General features: G+C 39.9%; 1 protein-coding gene and 1 long non-coding RNA gene across 3 annotated transcripts in view; one reads left to right on the top strand and one right to left on the bottom strand.

Annotated features, from left to right (window-relative positions):
• Nucleotides 1–14928, top strand: part of clca3p.L — a 38753-nt gene extending 23825 nt beyond the window's left edge. For both annotated transcript variants that reach the window (XM_018258599.2, XM_018258600.2), the window contains exons 11-15: nucleotides 6567–6788; nucleotides 7933–8203; nucleotides 9709–9873; nucleotides 10517–10750; nucleotides 12375–14928. In XM_018258599.2, coding sequence (XP_018114088.1) covers nucleotides 6567–6788; nucleotides 7933–8203; nucleotides 9709–9873; nucleotides 10517–10750; nucleotides 12375–12745 — 1263 coding nt within the window. In that variant the 3' untranslated portion in view covers nucleotides 12746–14928. The remainder of the gene's footprint in view (nucleotides 1–6566; nucleotides 6789–7932; nucleotides 8204–9708; nucleotides 9874–10516; nucleotides 10751–12374) is intronic.
• LOC108714403 lies at nucleotides 13411–20750 on the bottom strand. The gene is made up of 2 exons (XR_001935363.2): nucleotides 19913–20750; nucleotides 13411–15572 (listed from the first exon to the last, which is right to left on the bottom strand). It is a non-coding gene; the product is annotated as an uncharacterized LOC108714403 (long non-coding RNA).
• Nucleotides 20751–20860: the final 110 nt, after the last annotated feature.

Below are 20860 nucleotides of genomic sequence, written 5' to 3'. Positions count from 1 at the left end.
TGTGGGTGCCCAGTAGAAGAGAGCAAGAGGAGGATAGTTCAGATGGAGAGACGGAGAGTCAGAGAGGCAGGAGGAGAATAAGACTTAGAAGAAGCAGGGAGGACAGCTCGCAGGGAACAGTAGGGCAACAACATGTATCGGCACCTGTGGTCAGCCGGCCAACGCACCCGCCATTGCGGCCAACGCCGCCGACTTCTACTTTTACCCCCAGATTGCCAGCCTCAAAAAGGTCAGCAGTGTGGGATTTTTTTAATGTGTGTGCCTCTGACAAAAGCGTTGTAATTTGCAATGAGTGCAGTCAGAAACTGAGTCTTGGGAAGCCCAACAGCCACATAGGTACAACTTCTATGCGAAGGCACATGAACGGCAAGCACAAAGCAGTTTGGGAGCAACACCTCAAAGGCAACAGGCAAACTAAAAGCCACCCTCCTTCTGGTCCAGCATCTTACTGCTCTACCTCTGCTGTCCTTGACCCGTCTGAACCACCCTCCACTCCGCCTTCCACCTTGACCACCAGTTCCCATTCCCAGTCATCTGCCCCCAGCCAAGTTTCTGTGAGGGCCATGTTTGAGCGTAAGAAGCCAATGTCTGCGAGTCACCCCCTTGCCCGGCGTCTGACAGCTGGCTTATCTGCACTCTTAGCCCGCCAGCTTTTACCATACCAGCTGGTGGACTCTGAGGCCTTCCGCAAATTTGTAGCAATTGGGACACCGCAGTGGAAGGTACCCAGCTGCAATTTTTTTTCAAAAAAGGGAATACCACACCTGTACCACCATGTGCAGAGCCAAGTCACCGCATCTCTGTCACTTAGTGTTGGGCCAAAGGTCCATATGACTACTGACGCATGGTCCTCCAAGCATGGTCAGGGCAGGTATGTCACCTACACTGCCCACTGGGTGAACTTGGTCATGGCTGGGAAGCAGGAAATGTGTGGCTCAACAACGACAGTGGAGTTGGTGTCACCGCCACGGATTGCACGCGGTTCTGCCACCACCTCTACTCCTCCTTCGCTCTCTACCTCGTCTTCTTCCTCTTCTTCGTCCTCTGCTGCTGGGTCCTCCTCCTCCTCCACTCCTGTGCACCCCCAGCTCCCCCTAGGCTATTCGACGTGCCAGGTACGCCGTTGTCATGCTGTCTTGGGGATGACGTGCCTGGAAAGCAAAAACCATACCGGATCTGTACTCCTGTCATCTCTGCAGTCACAGGCCGATCGGTGGCTGACCCCACACCAACTGAAGATCGGAAAAGTGGTGTGTGACAATGGAAGCAATCTGTTGGCAGCACTGAGACTGGGCAATTTAACACATGTGCCCTGCATGGCACATGTTCTGAATTTAATAGTACAACGTTTTGTCTCAAAGTACCCAGGATTCCAGGACGTTCTCAGGCAGTCCAGGAAGGTGTCGGCCCATTTCAGACGTTCCTATACAGCCATGGCACGCCTTGCTGACATTCAGCAGCGGTACAACATGCCAGTCAGGCGTTTGATTTGCGACAGCCAGACTCGCTGGAATTCAACGCTCCTCATGTTGGAACGTCTGCTGCAACAACAAAGAGCCGTCAACGAATACCTGTTTGAACTGGGTGGTAGGACTGGATCTGCAGATTTTTTTCCCCCGTTACTGGGTGCTTATGCGCGATGCCTGCAGGCTCATGCGCCCTTTTGAAGAGGTTACAAATATGGTCAGTCGCACCGAAGGCACCATCAGCGACCTAATACCCTTTGCTTTCTTCCTGGAGCGTGCCGTGCGACGAGTGACAGATGAGGCTGTAGACCAGCGTGACGAGGAGCAGGAAGCGCACGATTTCTGGTCGGAATCACCAGAACGAACCCAGGCACCTGCTGCAACGCAGGGAGAGGTGTCAGAAGTGGAGTCAGAGGAGGAAGGTGGCTTTGTGGAGGAGGAGGACCAACAGGAGCAGGCTTCCCAGGGGGCTGGTGGTGACCTTTTGGGGACCCCTGGTCTTGTACGTGGCTGGGGGGAGGAGACCGTGGATGATGCAGTCCTTGATAACGAGGAAGCGGAGATGGATACCTCTGCATCCAACCTTGTGAGAATGGGGTCTTTCATGCTGTCATGCCTGTTGAAGGACCCCCGTATCAAGAGGCTTAAGGAGAAGGACCTGTACTGGGTCGCGACTCTACTAGACCCTCGGTACAAGCATAAAGTGGCAGAAATGTTACCAACATACCACAAGTCTGAAAGGATGCTGCATTTACAAACCAGCCTGCAAAACATGTTGTACAATGCTTTTAAGGGTGATGTCACTTCAGGAACTCATCAACATTCCAGGGGCAGAGGTGCCAGTAATCCTGCCACGAGCGCACCTGCAAGGACAAAGCACTTTGGCCACTCTGTAACGTCAGACATGCAAATGTTTTTCAGCCCAAGGCAGCGGCAGAACCCTTCGGGATCCACCCTCAAAGAACGCCTCGACCGGCAGGTAGCGGACTACCTGGCATTAACTGCAGATATCGACACTCTGAGGAGCGATGAACCCCTGGACTACTGGGTGCGCAGGCTTGATCTGTGGCCAGAGCTGTCACAATTTGCCATGAACCTCTTGTCTTGCCCCGCCTCAAGTGTCCTCTCAGAAAGGACCTTCAGTGCAGCAGGAGGGATTGTAACTGAGAAGAGAACTCGCCTAGGTCACAAAAGTGTGGATTACCTGACCTTTATTAAAATGAATGAGGGGTGGATCTCGGAGGGTTACTGCACGCCGGAAGACTTGTTCTGAGTTTCTGATTCTGACTCCCCATGCAGCTATCCTTCTCTGCACGCCTCATGACTCCACATACAGCTGTCCTTTAGCGTCCTCCTCCCTCCACCACCGTTACAAACTAGGGTGCAAACCCTACTGGTTTAATTTGAATCCAGGTAAATCCTGAGTTTTTCTGGCCTCTGTGCTTCAGTGGCTGCGACCAAAAAAAACAGAATATTTTCAGCATTTATATGGCATATTTTTTCTGGCCTCTGTGCTTCAGTGGCTGCGACCAAAAAAAACAGAATATTTTCAGCATTTATATGGCATATTTTTTCTGGCCTCTGTGCTTCAGTGGCTGCGACCAAAAAAACAGAATATTTTCAGCATTTATATGGCATATTTTTCCTGGCCTCTGTGCTTCAGTGGCTGCGACCAAAAAAATTGAATATTTTCAGCATTTATATGGCATATTTTTTCTGGCCTCTGTGCTTCAGTGGCTGCGACTAAAAAAAAACAGAATATTTTCAGCATTTATATGGCATATTTTTCCTGGCCTCTGTGCTTCAGTGGCTGCGACCAAAAAAATTGAATATTTTCAGCATTTATATGGCATATTTTTTCTGGCCTCTGTGCTTCAGTGGCTGCGACTAAAAAAAACAGAATATTTTCAGCATTTATATGGCATATTTTTCCTGGCCTCTGTGCTTCAGTGGCTGCGACCAAAAAAATTGAATATTTTCAGCATTTATATGGCATATTTTTTCTGGCCTCTGTGCTTCAGTGGCTGCGACAAAAATAAATGAATATTTTCAGCATTTATATGGCATATTTTTTCTGGCCTCTGTGCTTCAGTGGCTGTGACAAAAAAATGAATATTTTCAGCATTTATATGGCATATTTTTTCTGGCCTCTGTGCTTCAGTGGCTGCGACTAAAAAAAACAGAATATTTTCAGCATTTATATGGCATATTTTTCCTGGCCTCTGTGCTTCAGTGGCTGCGACCAAAAAAACAGAATATTTTCAGCATTTATATGGCATATTTTTCCTGGCCTCTGTGCTTCAGTGGCTGCGACCAAAAAAATTTATATTGTTAGCATTTATATGGCATATTTTTTCTGGCCTCTGTGCTGCAGTGGCTGCGACAAAAAAAAAATTAATATTGTTTGCATTTATATGGCATATTTTTTCTGGCCTCTGTGCTGCAGTGGCTGCCACAAAAAAAAATTAATATTTTCAGCGTTTATATGGCATATTGTTTCTGGACTTCTGGTTCAGTGGCTGCGACAAAAAAAACATAATTTTTCAGGAAAGTACACATGCCTAATTTTTCAGGGTTCTGCAACAGTGGCAAAATCGCATCTTTTATGGTCACCGCAGGTGATCAATAAAGTAGACCAAAACTGGGCCCACACTGCAGAATCAGTGTTTTTTGGTTCGCTTCACTGTACATTGAATTACCTCTGCCTGACCGTGCACGTGCGCACAAGCACGGTGACTGCTAAACACACCACTACAGAAATATTGCCACCAACAGGACGAACATCCTGGAGGTGACAAGCAACTAGTAATTAAAAACTATTATTTGCTCACTTGACGGTATCATTCATTAAAGCTCTTTGCGTCTTTTTGCGTTGCAGTAAGCACCGCGTTTCGTCTTTGCGTGTGAACAGGCTGTAACTTTTACACGACTTGATTGGCATGTAGACGCCGGATGTTTTAAAGCATTTTATTACACAGGTTTAGAAATGTAGTGTGATTTCTGCCCTTTACAGCACAAAACGCAGCGCTGTGTCAACAATGGATTTTTTAGAAACATTTTTGCCCTTGATCCCCCTCTGGCATGGCACTGTCCAGGTCGTTGCACCCTTTAAACAACTTTAAAATCATTTTTCTGGCCAGAAATGTCTTTTCTAGCTTTTAAAATTCGCCTTCCCATTGAAGTCTATGGGGTTCGCGACGTTCGCGAACCGTTCGCATTTTTGACGCAAGTTCGCGAATATGTTCGCGAACTTTTTTTCCGACGTTCGCTACATCCCTAAATGCTGATTGCACCATTTCTAATAAATTGGATTTATATTTACAGGTGGAACTGACGTTGTTAGCAAGCACAATATTACTGACTATTACACAACAATTGACAAAACATTGGGGGATTAGATTAGTGATACTAGATACTTAAAGGAAAACTATAATCCTCAAACAATGAAGGTCTCTATAAAAAGCTATTGCATAAAACAGCTCATATGTAAAACCCTGCTTCATGTAAATAAACCATTTTCATAATAATATACTTTTTTAGTAGTATATGCCATTGGGTAATCATAAATAGAAAACTCCCATTTTAAAAATAAGGGCAGCCCCCCTGGGATCGTATGATTCATGGTGCACACAAACAAACTATACTTGTTAGGTCATATGAGCCAGTTAACAGACAGAGTATAGTCCTTTGCTGCCACACTTCTTCCTGTTACAGTTAGAGTTGAAGTATTACTGGTCAGGTGATCTCTGAGGCAGCACACAGACCATCACGAAATGGTGGCTCAAGGCAAGAGATGTAAAAGGGCAACATTTACTTAAATATATATACCAGTTTGGTAAGATTCTTTAATATGCCACTTAATTTGATATAAACTATCCTTTGCTTAAGTATTCATTTTGGGGTATAGTTTTCCTTTAAGAAAAACAGCAGCACAACCTCCCCACTCCCCTGTGGGCTTATTCAAACAATAACTTCCTAGAACTTGAAATAAGTCAAATTATGAAGTCTTATGCAGGCAGCGTAAAACTTCTAGGTGAGATGCAATTCAAGGAGAAAAAAAACCCATTTTTTTACCTCCAGTTCCCCCCCAAAGACTTCAATATAGTTCATCATTTGATAAAAGGTGAAATGTGTTTTTTTCTCATCAAACTGAATCTGGCCCAGGAGCATAACTACAGTGGAATCAATGAACAATTTCTATATACCTTGGTAGAATAGGTCAACTTATCAATGTTTTGGGGCCCTAAATTTGTTTAGAGGCCTGGTAAAAATCTAGTTATGCCACAGCATTTCCAGTCGATAGGGCTAAACTACAAGTTATATTTTCTGTAGTGATTAGCGAATCTGTCCTCTTTCACTTCACTGAAAAAATTTGCATTTTTTCTTATGCCGACTTGTCTCTGGAACACTTTTGTCTTGGCAACTTTTTTGTTGCAACAGGTTTTTTTCTCTTCTGATTTCATAAAAAAATGTGCAAATGGCAAAGTGCATACTTTTGCAGTGAATCCATGCCTGGTGAAAAAATTCTCTCACCTGCAATAAATTAAAATGACATGGGTTTAACTGTAACCCATCCAGAGCCCATTAAGTCCCTCCTTTAACCCATTCATAGCTCATTAAGCCTATGATAAAATCTACCATAATAATGCCACTGATCTGGCCCATCCAATCCTGGTGCGGGACCATGCGCTTTATGGTAAGGGGGCATGCTAAGATTCAGGGAAAACTAAGCGCTCTGAGTGGCATCTCACCGGCGTTTCTAACCGGTGAGAAGGCTTTTTTGGGGAGATTAGTCGCCCGAAGAAGAGGCGATTTGTCGTCAGGCGACTAAATCTCCTCGAATCTTAGCATGTGCCCTTACCCTAAAACTTAAAATGCATTTCCAGTGGACTGTGCTCAAGTTCTTTATAGGGCTAAGCAACATGTTGTATTACCTACAATAAACTGTTATCACATTCTTTAACCCATTTATATTAAGTCTCTCCTTTACCCATTCATAGATTAAGCCTATGATAAAATCTACCATAATAATGCGTCCAAATTTAAGGAATTCAAATGTTTTTTTTATAATCTTTTATGTGTTAAACTTTTCAATTACAGATTGAAAGTTCTGCTACACAAGTCAAACCAAACGGTTGCTTAGATGGCAAGGTAGTTATTGACAAGACTGTGGGGAATGACACTTTCTTCTTGGTCACTTGGGACTCTACAATCCCCAGCATATCTCTGACTGATCCAATTGGAAAAGTTTATACAGAGACTGATTTCAAAAGTGATCAAGTTTCAAAATCGGCTCGCCTCCTTATTCCCGGCACGGCACAGGTAAATGGCTCTGGTTATTGGCATAGAGGTAATTTGGTATCTGCAGTTTTCTTTTGGAGAACCTCTTATGGATTAAGAGGATGCCAATGGCATGAAATTGTAATTGTAAGGTAATGTTATCTGGTTATGAGCCACGAGCTTCCCATTAACAGCAATAGGAAGCCATTTTATTCTAGTAATCCAGCTGATCTTTGTCATATAAATATCCAATACCTGTATGTGTATATATACAGGCATAGGATCCATTATTCGGAAATACGTTATCCAGAAAGCTCCCAATTACGGGAAAGGCCATCTCCCATAGAGTCCATTATATACTGAATAAAGTACCCCCTCTTGTAAAATATAAGGATATTCTAAATTACAGAGGAGTCCTGGAATTCTAAGGTGACTTCTAATATCCTCATATTTTGCAACAGGTGGTACTTTATTTTTTATAATACACAAGTTTCAGTCATGTGACAGAAATGACATGACTAAGCTCCAATTATAACCGATGATAACACTAAGCACTATTTATAAGGATATCATTTACAGGATATTCATGGCTCTTGTGTATTATAATCAAATAATTTAAATGTTTCTCTAATGAAAAAAAACTAATAAACAGAACCTTGTACTTGATGGCAATTAAGATATCATTATTCCGTATTAGAGGCAAAACAATCCTATTTGATTTATTTAATGCTTTAAATAATTTTTAGTAGACAATGTAGGGGATGCAAATTATGCAAACACTCTTTATCTGGAAAATCCCAGGTCCAGAGAATTCTGGATAATAGGTTTATAGGGATTATATACTATGTGCAAGGCAGGGTGCAAAGTACAAATAACATAAACATCTGCCATGTTTATTTAACTCTGCGTCCTGCCCTGCATAAAAAACTTTGTCAAAGGTCTCTTCACTCAAAAACAGAGCACAGAGATTTTTGAATGCCCCGTAAATAACAGCGCTGCCTGCATTTGCTATTGGACTTGCATCTGGGGTGTATATGAAACTAAAGCAAATACACAAGACATGAGCTGGCAATGAGTGCTGCACTAGTTCTGCACTTTTAAATATTCTATTCTGCTATTCTCTTATGATTGTAACTTTTAAACCATGCCCTGTCTGTAATACTGTTCAATAATTATCTTGTTGTAGATTGGAACATGGCAGTACAGACTATGTAGCACTGTACTAATTGATCAAGTAATTGGCATAACAGTCAATTCCCGAGCAGCAAATGAAAATGTGCCACCCATTGTTGCCGAGGCTTACATGAATGATGATTCAAGCACATACCCTAAGCCCATGATTGTGTATGCAATAGTTACCCAGGGGCTTGCACCTGTTTTGGGAGCAACAGTTACTGCTGTTATTGAACCACAGAATGGAAACGTTCAAACTTTGCAGCTTTTGGATAATGGAGCAGGTATAGTATTTTTCAAATCTTTCTAATAAAATTATAATCCTATTCAGAAACACATATACAAGGTACTTAATCTCCTGAGAACCCCCTCACAATATTAAAGGGGAAAAATACCCCCATTTTTTGCACTCAGTTATTTGGGCATACACAGACTGAAAGGAAACGATGATAGTCTGCATCTTCCCTTGCCTTGTTTGATAGTGAAGTGATTCTGAAACTTGAAGTCTCTCTGCTGACCACTGACTATGGAAATCCGAGGGGTTTCAAGTCCCAGAATCCATCAGCTCACAATAGAAGGAAAGGGGCTTGAATGACCCTGCCAGCCTAAGGGGGGATGGGTTCCTATGAGTCAGACTTTCACGGTTTCATCTCAATCAAGTGTATATGACATTTTACAGCCCAGGTGAATAAACTCAAAAAGGTGGTATTTTTTTGGCTATTTAAAATGCAATTGATCTATAACTGGTTAAATATATACAGATGTTTAACCCAGACTACCATAATACTGTAAGTGTAAACAAATTAGCCCAAAATCCTAAAAAATCATGTTTTACCAGTGTGACTGAATAATTACATTTAATTTAAAGCATTTTGCACTAAACCAGTTTGAAATGCATTGATGGTCTTCCACCTGGTCTAAACTTTAAATGGATTCTGTTATGATTTTTATGGTGTAGTTTTTAATTCTAAATTCCATCTTTCATACTGTAAACAATTTACTTTACTATATAAAATGTTATTCCTGAACCAACAAGTGTATTTTTTTAGTTGTAATATTGGTGTGTAGGCAGACATCTCAGGTCACTGTGACATGATGGAACTGCTTTCAGATAGGCTATTGTTTCTCTTACTCTATGTAACTGAAGGGGTCGCAGTGGGACTTGGATTTTTACTTTTGAGTGCTGTTTTTATATATCTACCAGGGACCTGTTATCTTGTGTCAGGGAGCTGTTGTCTGTTTACATTCCCATTATTCTCCTGATAGGCTGGGGGAGGGGTGATAGCACTCCAACTTGCAGTGCAGCAGTAAAGAGTGGCTGAAGTTTATCAGAGCAGAAATCACATGACTGGGAAACTAACATATCTAGCTCCATGTCAGATTTCATTATTAAATAAAAACAATCTGTTTGCTCTTTTGAAAAATGGATTTCAGAGGAGGATTTTGCTGGAGCGGCACTGTTAAATGATGTGTTTTGGAGAAAAAATGTTTTACTGTGACAGAATTTCTTTAAACAGTTATTCATTCTAAATACACCCAAGAAATGCATTCTAGCTTTTCCCAATGTCTATATAAATGTATGTAAAAACTTCTCAAAATTTGTTTTCACTGACTTCATGCACAAAAACCTGTTATTTTGATGATTGTATAAGGAGAGAGCTTATCCCCGTGTGTCCAAAAATACTCTCCAGTATTCATATTCAGTGTGAGATTAAAGAGTAGGAACTGCAATACATAATGTATTTTCTGTTATTATTTACCATTACAATAATTTAATCTTCTTTTGAAGGTGCTGATATTATCAAGAATGATGGTATCTATTCCAAATATTTTGTTCAGTTCTCTGGAAATGGTAGATACAACTTAAAAGTGCGTGTAGAAAGCAAAGAGAAAACCCCAAACCTTTCAGCTCCAGCAAGCCGTGCCCTTTACCTGCCTGGCTACATTGTGAATGGTAAGGAAATGCCTACAGTTAGCAGTAAATTGCAGATGTTAGATATAACCAAGGCATTCTGGTTAGGATCCCAGCTAGAGTTGCCACCTGGCCGGTATTTTACCGGCATGGCCGGTAAAAATTATGGTTGTTCCCAATGTTGTTAATAGGGAAAAAAGATTAATACCACTGTATAAAGGAAGGCTGGTATTTTTTTCCAGAAAAGGTGGCAACCCTAATCCCAGCTGGATCACATACTTTTGCCACATGCCAAGTGATATGGTTGGGAAAGTTTATTATGTTCATCAATGTGAAGTCATCATATTTTTATATTAATATTTTATATTAATACTGTAAGAAAAGTTGTCGCTATTATTTGTACAAATAATTGTATACCACATCAGCAATGTTTCATACAAGGAGATTAACATTTACAAGTATGCTCAATATATACTTAGGGAGTAAGAGTCTCTATGGCTTGGGATGCTCTTGTTTTGCCCTTTTAAGTATTATCATTTATTTATATAGCATCATCATCATTTACATCATCATCGACAAGTTACGCAGTGCTTTATTTGTAGGAGTTGAAGTTTCATGTAGACAATTATTTGATAAATATGAACTAGCAGGATTTGTTTTTCATATTACATTTTTCTTTCTGTAGGCACTGTATTCCGTAACCCACCAAGGCCCAAAGATACAGTTATTGAAGACCAAAGTTTAGGAAACTTCACCAGGACGGTTTCAGGTGGTGCCTTCACTGTAACCAATGTGCCATCAGGGCCTCTACCAGACAACTTTAAACCTGAAAAAATTACTGATCTGGAAGCAACAATTAAAGGGAAAGAAGTCGAAGTAACTTGGACAGCCACTGGTGATGATCTGGACCAAGGAAATGGTAAGTAGTGTTATTCTCACTTCCCAGGGCTAGTCAAACATGGACAAACTAGTGAGAGGGCTTCAATATGGGATTCTGGATGTTTATGACTTATCAGTGTCCTTTGTGGCATCCTTCATAATTTTATTTTGTGTTAGTGTCTTGATAAACAGATTATAATTAATCCATCTGCAGCGATACCCCTTTAATTATCATGAGCTTGATTTTCCATTTGAACCTATGTTCTACCACCATTTCCAGCTTCACATCTCACAAAATACAGGCCTCTTCAACCTATTTCCAGCTCCGCATATCACACAATATATAATATATAATATATATCACACAAACTTTTTTGACTCTTGATAAAACTTTCTCTGTGTGACCTTGCACCCCACAATTTCGAAGAAACTATAACAGTTGCAGTCACATCTGCAGAGCTTCCTTCTATGTACCTGAAGTGCAGGTTACTGCAGATCCCATACAGGAAGGAAGTGTGTCCCTAAACATTTCATGGTCCAGTTGGATGGTCTGTGACCCTCTTTATTTCTCCACATTTTTAATGTATTTGATTCCAAGAGAATAGACTTTAGCTAATTTTTTTATTGTACTGCTTTGTCTAGTGACAACATACAAATCTAATCTTATAAAATAGAGGATATCCACTTATCTGACTTGTAAAATATTAATTATCTTTTCAGTCTCTTTGGACAAGTCAATTTCTGTTAATAAATTCAGGCTACTACATTAAAACATTTCATAAAACAAATAAATACAAACCAGTAAATCTGTCTTGAATCATTCATTCTAAAGATTAGACGTCGTGTCTTTAAACTGCTTCAGGTTGATCTAACTTGCCTTTTGTCGATTTATGTTTCCTATACCACTTCCACACCAAGCTCCCAGGCCACTTGCCCCACATCATGCCAAACTGAGAGAGAGAGATTAATTACTGTGTGGCATGTGTTACCATATATGTGTAGACCCGTCATGGTCATTTAGGTACCCTGAAGTAGGCAATAAACAAAGTCACTGTTTTGGCAAATTGCTGCAGTAGTTAAAAGCATATGTAGAACCATCTGCTTAGATGGTTTCTCTGGTCCAAGGGAGCCTAAGCATACCCAACCTCTTAATTCAATAAACATAATTTTAACTTAATGGAGATACTTGTGGTTGTGACCTGCTGAACCCTTTACATATTAGCATACTCACACTAAAGGTGAGTGGCTCACTGAATCATTTTTCTTGCACATTTACATGCTCACCAACTACGTAGCACTCACTATAACAGTATTACATCAGATCTCGTATAAATATGCACCAATAGTACATAGTACAAAAGTATACCAGTTCTGAAGACCTTAGCAACCGGATATTTTCACTACCCTATTGGTTATCCCACATGAGTGACGTAATTGTTAAAAAAAAAGGTTAAAAAAATATAACGTTTTTCTTTTGCATTAGACAGTGTGATTTAGCAAGCTAGCTGCTTGACTTGACTGATGCTGACTTGTTCCTAGTTCCCGGCCTAAGCAATCAGTTTCATATATACAGCAAATGAGACTAAACTGTGTATGTACTTAATAACTGGTTTATTTCCATGTTGAAATACTTATTTAACTGATCTACTGTGTTCCAATTTCAGCTTCTGTGTATGATTTAAGAATGAGCCTCAGTTCTAAGGATCTTTTAGAAAACTTTGAGAATGCGACCACCGTAAATGTCACCCACCTCGCTCCTCAGCTAGCTGGCACCAGAGAAAACTTTACATTCACACCAGAAAATGTTGTCATACAAAACGGCACCATCATTTTTTTTGCACTGATTGCCTTTGATGATGCTGGACTGAAATCGGACACCTCTAACTTAGCGAAGGCAACTTTCTTTGTACCACAGAAAAACCCAGGCAATGGCTCAAATCACAGCAATTTTAATAAACTGACCTTCATATTGGTGGGACTGATGGTTATGTTAACACTGGTGATTAACTCTGCAGTTTCAGATATTTCTTGCTAAACTGGAACCAAGACTGCAAAAATGAACACTAAGAACACAGATCACCGTTACGGTCTTTTTTCTGAGGGAATAACAAATTTACCCATAGGGATCATCAGTCACTAAAAAGTACCAGCTGCAATGGATAAGAATTGAACGAAAGTCTCAGCAAAAACCAGACTGTAAAAATAAAGTAATTGACAGCTATATATAGGACATATATTGGGGAAGTATTAGAAACGAGCACAAATAAGATTTGCAGCCTCTGACGATTTAGCGATGTCGTAATTGTGCCTTAGAACTCCCAGATCCTTTTGCCAAATAATGGCAACTGTACAGAAATTAAGTTCATACCAGAAGTGCTTCACGATTCTTTACGTGCAAGTTGATATTCTATGTTTGTGAGTACCCACCTAAACAAGTCTCTAAGGAAAGTTCTTTAACCCTTTGGTGGTGGTTAATACCAAATGAGGGTAACACTTATATTTTGGAACTGAATTAGTATATGAGCATTTTGTATTTAGTATATCTTATCAAATTAGGCTGTGTTTGTCTTTAGCTGTGCTACAGATGCTACGTGCCTCCACACTGTAGAAAGGAGGAGTATTTTGTTTTGGGGTGGCCAGCAGACAACTTTTTCCAAAGCTTTTTATAATGAGATACACAATTGGTCCATATTTTGGGTAATAAAAAGGGCATTCCACACAGGGAATGACACTAAAAAATGATCGTTGTCGCTGTTTGGTTCTTTGGTGCACATTTTCAGCCATTCAGATTGTAATGGCATAATATGAAAATAAAATGAAAGTCAGCTAGATGTTTGTTATTTATACTTGGCCTTGCAAGTAAGCTATAATGGAAATGTTGGATCCAAAATTGCTTCAGACACAAAGGGAAAAGGTGAATTGATCACTGCACAGTAATAATTTATTTGCAAGTGCATCCATTTTTGAAAACATGGTTTCTTTGTTACAAAGTTATGATTAGAAGGTTGCTAAGCCACTAGACTACATCAAGTTAAACCCTATATGGCGATCCTAACTATTTACCTCTGCTTATATTTTACATAGGCTGGCACCTCCGTGCATGGTTGCATTTCTTGGGAAAAGTGTTTCCTGACCAAAGCACTGGTATCACTGGCTGATCCTCCCATGCTGTAGCTTTAATAGGCGGAAGATATCCAAGACCAACACTTATTTTTAAGGCAAAAGACTATCAAATTCAAGCCTGTCTTACCGTCCTGCTGAATAACTCTACAAATACACAAAATTAAGTGAGAGACACTTTGAGCTTAGTTAAGTATAAGTAAACTATAATGTCAGATCAAGTCACAACATTTTCAAACAAAAAAAGGGTGAATTGATCATTATACGAATACTTAGCTAGACTTGGAGTGCTCCCTCGATTCATCGTTCTTGTAGCACCCCCAAATCTATCTTTTTAATGGTTGTCGTAGACCTTTAATTAAGAAATGTGTTGGTCTTGGAGATATTTTTCTTATAAAAGCTATAGAGGAGATGATCAGCCTGGGAGCCACTTTTCTGAGAAATTCAGGGCTCTAGGAAAGATGCATTAAGCCTGAAAATCTCCCCTTTTTTGTGTTTGCCCCTTTCATTTACAAGAGGCCTATCATTATGGGGGTTATTTAATTAAATTAGAATTTATCTTATAATAATAAAAAAAGTTAGTCCAAACTCCCATGCCCGATTTTAGCATATTTATTTTAAAAAACTCGATTTAATCAGATCGTGAAAAATTCGATAAAATTGAACGAAAACTTGTATCGTATGTATTTTTTGGGGCTTTTTCCCTAATCACTTGATTTTTTTGGAGTTTTAATCCCGAAAACCCCAAAGAAGTCGGATTTTTGGGCTAAATCCAGTGCAGACCATGAAAACGTCAAATTGGAATAGGTGCTTCTCCCATTGACTTGTACATGACCTCGCAAGTTCTGAGATGGCGGATTTTCAGATTCTGGCTTTTTGCAGCATTGGGGTATAATAAATCTCCAAAATAAAGTTTTTTTACCCTTTAAAATGTTTTCTAGTGAAAAAAAATAGAATTTTTTTTAGATTTCCCAACACGGCCTTTACTAAATAACTTCCTATGTATTTTCTACACAATTGTTTGATTTACATATGTTCTTGAATTGTGAACTTTATTCTTTATTTTTTATTCTGGCTTTAATAAAAGATATTTTTTCATTTGTTTTCTTGAGGTTAATTTTTGTTACTTTTTTTTCCACTCTGCTAAGTAATGCCAATTGTCTTCTCTTTCAGAAATTACAGAAGCATTTAAAAATGTCAATTATTCATATAAATGAATCAGTAGCTTCTATTTTATGTCTGCAAAAGAATAGTTATTGCATTATGTTTGCTCTCAGCTGGGCTGTTCTCACCTTCTTCTTTTTTTTTTTTTTTGCTGTTGTCCATCCCTCCATTTTATTTAATGAAGCTTTGAAGTATTCATAACTTATACAGATAGTTTTAATAACAAATATCATGTGGTGTAAAGCTATATTAAATTATGATATTTTTGTGCCCAATTCTCATCAACTATCTTCTGGGAGTCTAGATTTTTGACAGAAAAATATTTATACATTAGGGGCTAATTCACAAAAGGCCGAAAAAGTGAGTGTTATTTATAGTATGCCTTAAAAATGGCATCACTTATATTTTTAGAATTAACTATTGATTCACTAAAAGTTCAAGTCTGACTTAAAGGAGAACTAACCCCTCTGCAATGTTAAGTCCAACTGGTCCCCCTCCGTTGGCCCGCATTCTTACCCCAGAATTCTGTCCCCTCTTGAAATATCCTTTACACTGTTTGTTGGTACTTCTGGCACTACCTACAAGGAGAAAGAAACAGGGATGTAAACCATAGTGACATCAGGCCCAGCATCAGAGAAACTTGCGGGAGCCCTGACTGAGGCAGAGTCTTAGGGGCAGATTTATTAAAGGAGACATTTTGTGTAAAAAATAAGAACATACCAGTGCGTGATATAGAAGTAGTGTTTCAGGCTGATTTATTGAATATTTCTGCAAAAACCCTAATAATCCCTCCCTTCTCTTCCAGCTCCCTGAATTCACTGGCTGTGCAGGGTAGCTGGCGGCACTGTAGGACAGGAACCAATCAGTAGCTAGCAGGACCTGATAGGGAACTGAAATCTGTCTGTGCTTGTGTGACTGCAGGGCTGTGATTGGCTGTCCCCTCCTACTGTGCTTCTGGCAGGGACCGTTAGGACACGCCCATCCCTCACTTGAAACCGGGACAGGGACCAGTGAACATCTATAGGGAGCTTTAATAAAGGGGCTATTAGAGCTAATATTAGAGATAATATTCATTTTTAGCATCATGTAAAAGCAACACCAAATACATATTAATTTAACCTATATATTGGATATATCCTATATATAGGTTTGAGTTGTTTTCCAGGAAAATTTGAACCTTCACATTTTTGGGTAAAAAAACCCCAAAAATTTTTCAAGATTTAATATCCTAAAATACACCATCTAAAACCTTTCAAGGCCATGTAGGAGTCAATGGCAGAGGTTCCTTGAACCATTTGAAGATTTTAATAGCCTGCATGATGTTCGAGTTTTTTCCAGAGGGGTTTTCCCTTGGAAAACTCGATCAATTCGAGTTTTTGGGTTTCAGAACTCGAACTTGCAGAATCAGGTTTTTTCCATTCAAGGTTTTTCTTAAATAAGATACTATTCGAGTTGCGAGTTAATTTGAGGTATAAAAAACTCTCAACACTGATACCCAACTTTTGATAAATCACCCCCTTAATGTATGTGTATGAAACAAATTAACATCAGTAATAGTAATAACCAGAGAGAGAGAGAATAAAGTGAGAGGTATTATATAGTACATTTTCTCCCATGGGATTTGTACTTTTAAGTACTTTTACAGCACTCATAGGAGCCCAAAGTATATAGTGATGGGCCAATTTATTCGCCAGAAATTCGCGGCGAATTTGCGCGATTCGCCGCCAGCGAATAAATTTGCAAAACGCCTGCGAAAATTCGGCCGAAAAAATTCGACATTGGCAAAAAAAAAATGTTGGCGCGTCGCAAAAAAACTGATGCCAGCGTCAAAAACGGGCGCCGGCGTCAAAAACGAGACGCCGGCGCAGTTTTGCGAAATTCGCAAATTTTCCGGCAAAGCGAAACGGCGCAAATTCGCCCATCACTAGGGTCACCAGAAGATGTAACAAATTGTCCAGGGTCACAGGGATCTCTACATTCAGCCAAAAGCTGATAACTTTATTTATATACTAACAATTACTCCCAAGTGAGAATGCAGAATGCAGTTACCCCACAGGGCCATGTAAAATACATTTAGGGGGTTATTTACTAAACTTTGGTTGGGCTTTTTGTGGCAAAACTCAAGTTTTTATCTTTTTTTTTAAGAACTCAATTTTTTCTAGATTTATTAAAGCCCAATGCAACAAGAAGCCCGAATCTGAAAATCCGCCATCTTCAGACCTGCCAAGGTTTTGTAAGTCAGTGGCAGAGGTCCCTATCCTATTTTGAAGTTTATGTTACCTGAGCTGCAATTAGCATGAAAATTCAACCATTTCTGACTTTTCAGTCAAATATACAAAAAAAAATATACAAAAAATTCAGACTTTTCGGGAAGAAGCACGAAAAATTGTACGATTCGGATTTTTCGATTTGAGTTTTTACCCAAACAGATTAAATCGAGTTTTTTTAATAATAAAACAAGGTAAAATCAGGTATGGGAGTTTGGTTGTGGATTTTCTATTTAAATAATGAGAGAAATTCGGATTTGAGTAAATAAACCTCCCCATAAATCCACAACACACTGACCTCGCTATTTGAACATAAGGAGATACCTATAGCTTTACTTTGGTGTGCAAGAAAAGTTATATATATATATATATATATATATATATATATATATATATATATATATATATATATATATTTAAAATTTCACACTTATCCACTAGATGGCAGTCAAATGTATCTATAAGGACATTTACATGTGCTTGCAATAAAGTATTTCCAGTATGGGGGAATTCATTTAATATGGACAAGAAAGAGAGACTGGGTGATATTGGCTGAACAATGCTATGGTTTTGGGGATTTAATATGTTATGGGAGTGGATAAGAATGGGACTACACAGATGTGCAGGTATCTGATGTAATGTAGGCAAGCTCCCGGTAACAGCTCAAAAACGAATATGTCAAAGGAAGGAGTTTGAGGATACTTAGGGGCAGATTTACTAAGCGAATTTGCACTAGTGTCCGCTTTGCTCACATCGCAACAGTTCGCCAGGCGTAGATTCTCCAGGACAGCGCTAATTCACTAAAATCTGAAGTTGTGTCCAGGGCGCCGAACGCTGGCGCCAGCGTTACTGCAGCAAGCGATGCGAAGTTGAGCTAGCGTTGCCTAATTTGCATACGACGGGAAGTTAAAGTTGAATGGACGTATATGTTGCAGCAAATACATTACACTACACAAGCCCGGGAAACCTTAATAAAAGAAAATAGAGTTGTTATATTGCCCTACACATGAGACCAGTGTATAGTTTATGTGCCATATGTTAGGAAATGTAGGGGGGAAGCCGGGTACCCCAGAAACATTTTACATCTTTTGCAGCCTATCACCCTGAAAAATTAAAAGTCGCCAGCATTTTTTGGGACTTAGAAACTATTTGAACTATTTTTTGAGGAACTCCTATCTACTCCATTGCACTTTGCTTGGTCTGAGGTGGCGAAGACAAGTCTGGGGCAAGAGATAATGTTCAGTAAAATCTGCATCTTAGTGAATTTGCATAGTTACGTCCCTTTGCCAGAGCGCAACTTCGCCAGGCGTAAGGGAGCAAATTACCGCTAGAGTCTATCTCCTTCTCTAGCGAAGTTACACCTGCGCCCGTTAGTCAATTGGCAAAGTAACGAAATGACATCACACTGGCGAATTTTCGCTAACGTCAGTCACTTCGCCCTTTAGTAAATCTGCCCCATAGGCTCTCGGCAGAGAGCAACCTTAAGGAATACATATACCTAACCAAACAATACAATATAAAAGTGTTTTTTGTTTTCATCTTTTGTATTAGGAACACCCAGGCAGTTCTGCTTAGCTAGTTGAACAGACCAGTTACAAACCCATATCAGCAACTAAAAAAAAAAAATAAAATAAAAATGCACATTTCATAAGTTGGTTTATGCCCTCTTTTCAGTAAAAATGGTGAAGGTAAAAGTTATTAAGAACATACACACTAATGGCAGTGGAAGGGACTAGGGAATAATTATACTAAGGGTAGTGAGAGCTAAGGAATACGATAAGGCTAAGGCCACACTAGGCGATAGCGCGGCGATTTGACTCGCGGCGACTTTTCGCCGCGACTTTTAAGCCGCAATCGCTGGGGAAACTTTGGCGCTGGCGTCTATGGGGAATCGCGACAAATCGGCAGCGTAAAAACACACGCGGCGATCTTTTTTCTATTGTCGCTCGAAATCGCCTAGCGAGGCAATTTCGAGCGACAGTAGAGAAAAGATCGCCGCGTGTGTTTTTACGCTGGCGATTTGTCGCGATTCCCCATAGACGCCAGCGCCAAAGTTTCCCCAGCGATTGCGGCTTAAAAGTCGCAGCGAAAAGTCGCCGCGAGTCAAATCGCCGCGCTATCACCTATTGTGGCCTTAGCCTAAGGGCAGGGAGAAAGGGCTAGGAAACAATATATTCAGGGCAGAGAGTGGGCTAAAATATAAATGGTACCTATTTTGGCACCCACCGGTGATTTGGGATTTTCTTGTTATTTAAAGTATAGTAGAAGTGCTGCAGAGTTTCTGAACATTGATAAGAACACACTAACATGTAAAGTTACCACCTGGCCTGTATTTTACCAGCCTTGCTTCTAAAAATAATGTTTTGTGCTATTGTTCATAATAGGGGAAAAATATAAACATTTCAGCAGGCTTGTATTTTTTCCTAGAAAAGGTGGCAAACCTACTTACATCGGACCAAGGAACATGGATTGATCAATTCATGTGTCAGTTTGCAGCAATTTTATTAGATGAGTAACAGTTTCACTATACTTTAATAAGCATAGCAGTACTCCCAAACCCCCCTTGCATTTTCGTGTTTTAGTAGTTATTCTGAAAAACAGCAATCCATACTACAAAGTAATATTATACAAACCCAAATCCTCTCGATTACCTGATGCCCTTGTTCCTTTACAAATGGTCTTTTTTTTTATTTCTTCCGCATAAAACACCAAAGTATGGAGATTCAGCTTGCTAGGTCACCAGATTGGCCAGGACACTTTTTCCAAGGAAATGCAGCCAGGCTGTGAGTTTAAAATATGACTAGAGGTAGTTAGGACTGATAGTTTCCCATGATTCTGGGTTTACCAGATCAGTAGCACTTCTACTCTAAATTCATTAACATTACAGACGTCTGCTGCAGACCCAAGCCTGCCTCTACAACTAATGAACCAGCTGACTGAGAGAAATCTGTATTTATCAAAGAGTAAAAAGACAATTTCCCAGAGGAGTTAAGGGCCATTACTTAAACAGAAAAAAGGTTTTTCCAAATTAGGAAAACTGGGCAGGATTCTCCTATACTGACGCGACGATTGGGCAATCGGCGAATTATCACCACACCCCACGGTGACACCACCCCCATGACATCAGCACTCCGCTGGAAAGTGGGACAGGAAAAGATTTGAGCTTTGGTTGCTAGCGTAATTTGGACCCTAGCAACCAGATTGCAGAAAGATGTAAACAAGATCTAAATAATTCAAAAACCACAAATAAAAAACGAAAACCAATTGCCAATTGTCTCAGAATATCTAGCTCTACATCATTTAATGGCATGGAAAATGACATGAGAAATGTTCCCTGATTTCTAGAACCAGCAGATTGCGCTAACACTATGAATTAACAATTTCATTACACTAAAATCACTAACAATTTTAGCAGTAGCAACAGCAGGTTCTTTCATAACTGCTGAACCTCACAGGACAACGCCCTTTACTCTGTTAGCCGTCAGCGCTATACCAGCCCTCTGTAAACACAGACAGTAATTGACAAGTACAAAAACACTTCCTCTCAGTATATACACACACACACATATTCACGTGACATCCTTCTGCAGGAAGTGGGG

This window comes from Xenopus laevis, chromosome 4L, assembly GCF_017654675.1.
Source record: "Xenopus laevis strain J_2021 chromosome 4L, Xenopus_laevis_v10.1, whole genome shotgun sequence".
In the NCBI taxonomy this organism is placed as follows: domain Eukaryota; kingdom Metazoa; phylum Chordata; class Amphibia; order Anura; family Pipidae; genus Xenopus; species Xenopus laevis.
This window is presented reverse-complemented; position numbering and strand designations above follow the sequence as displayed.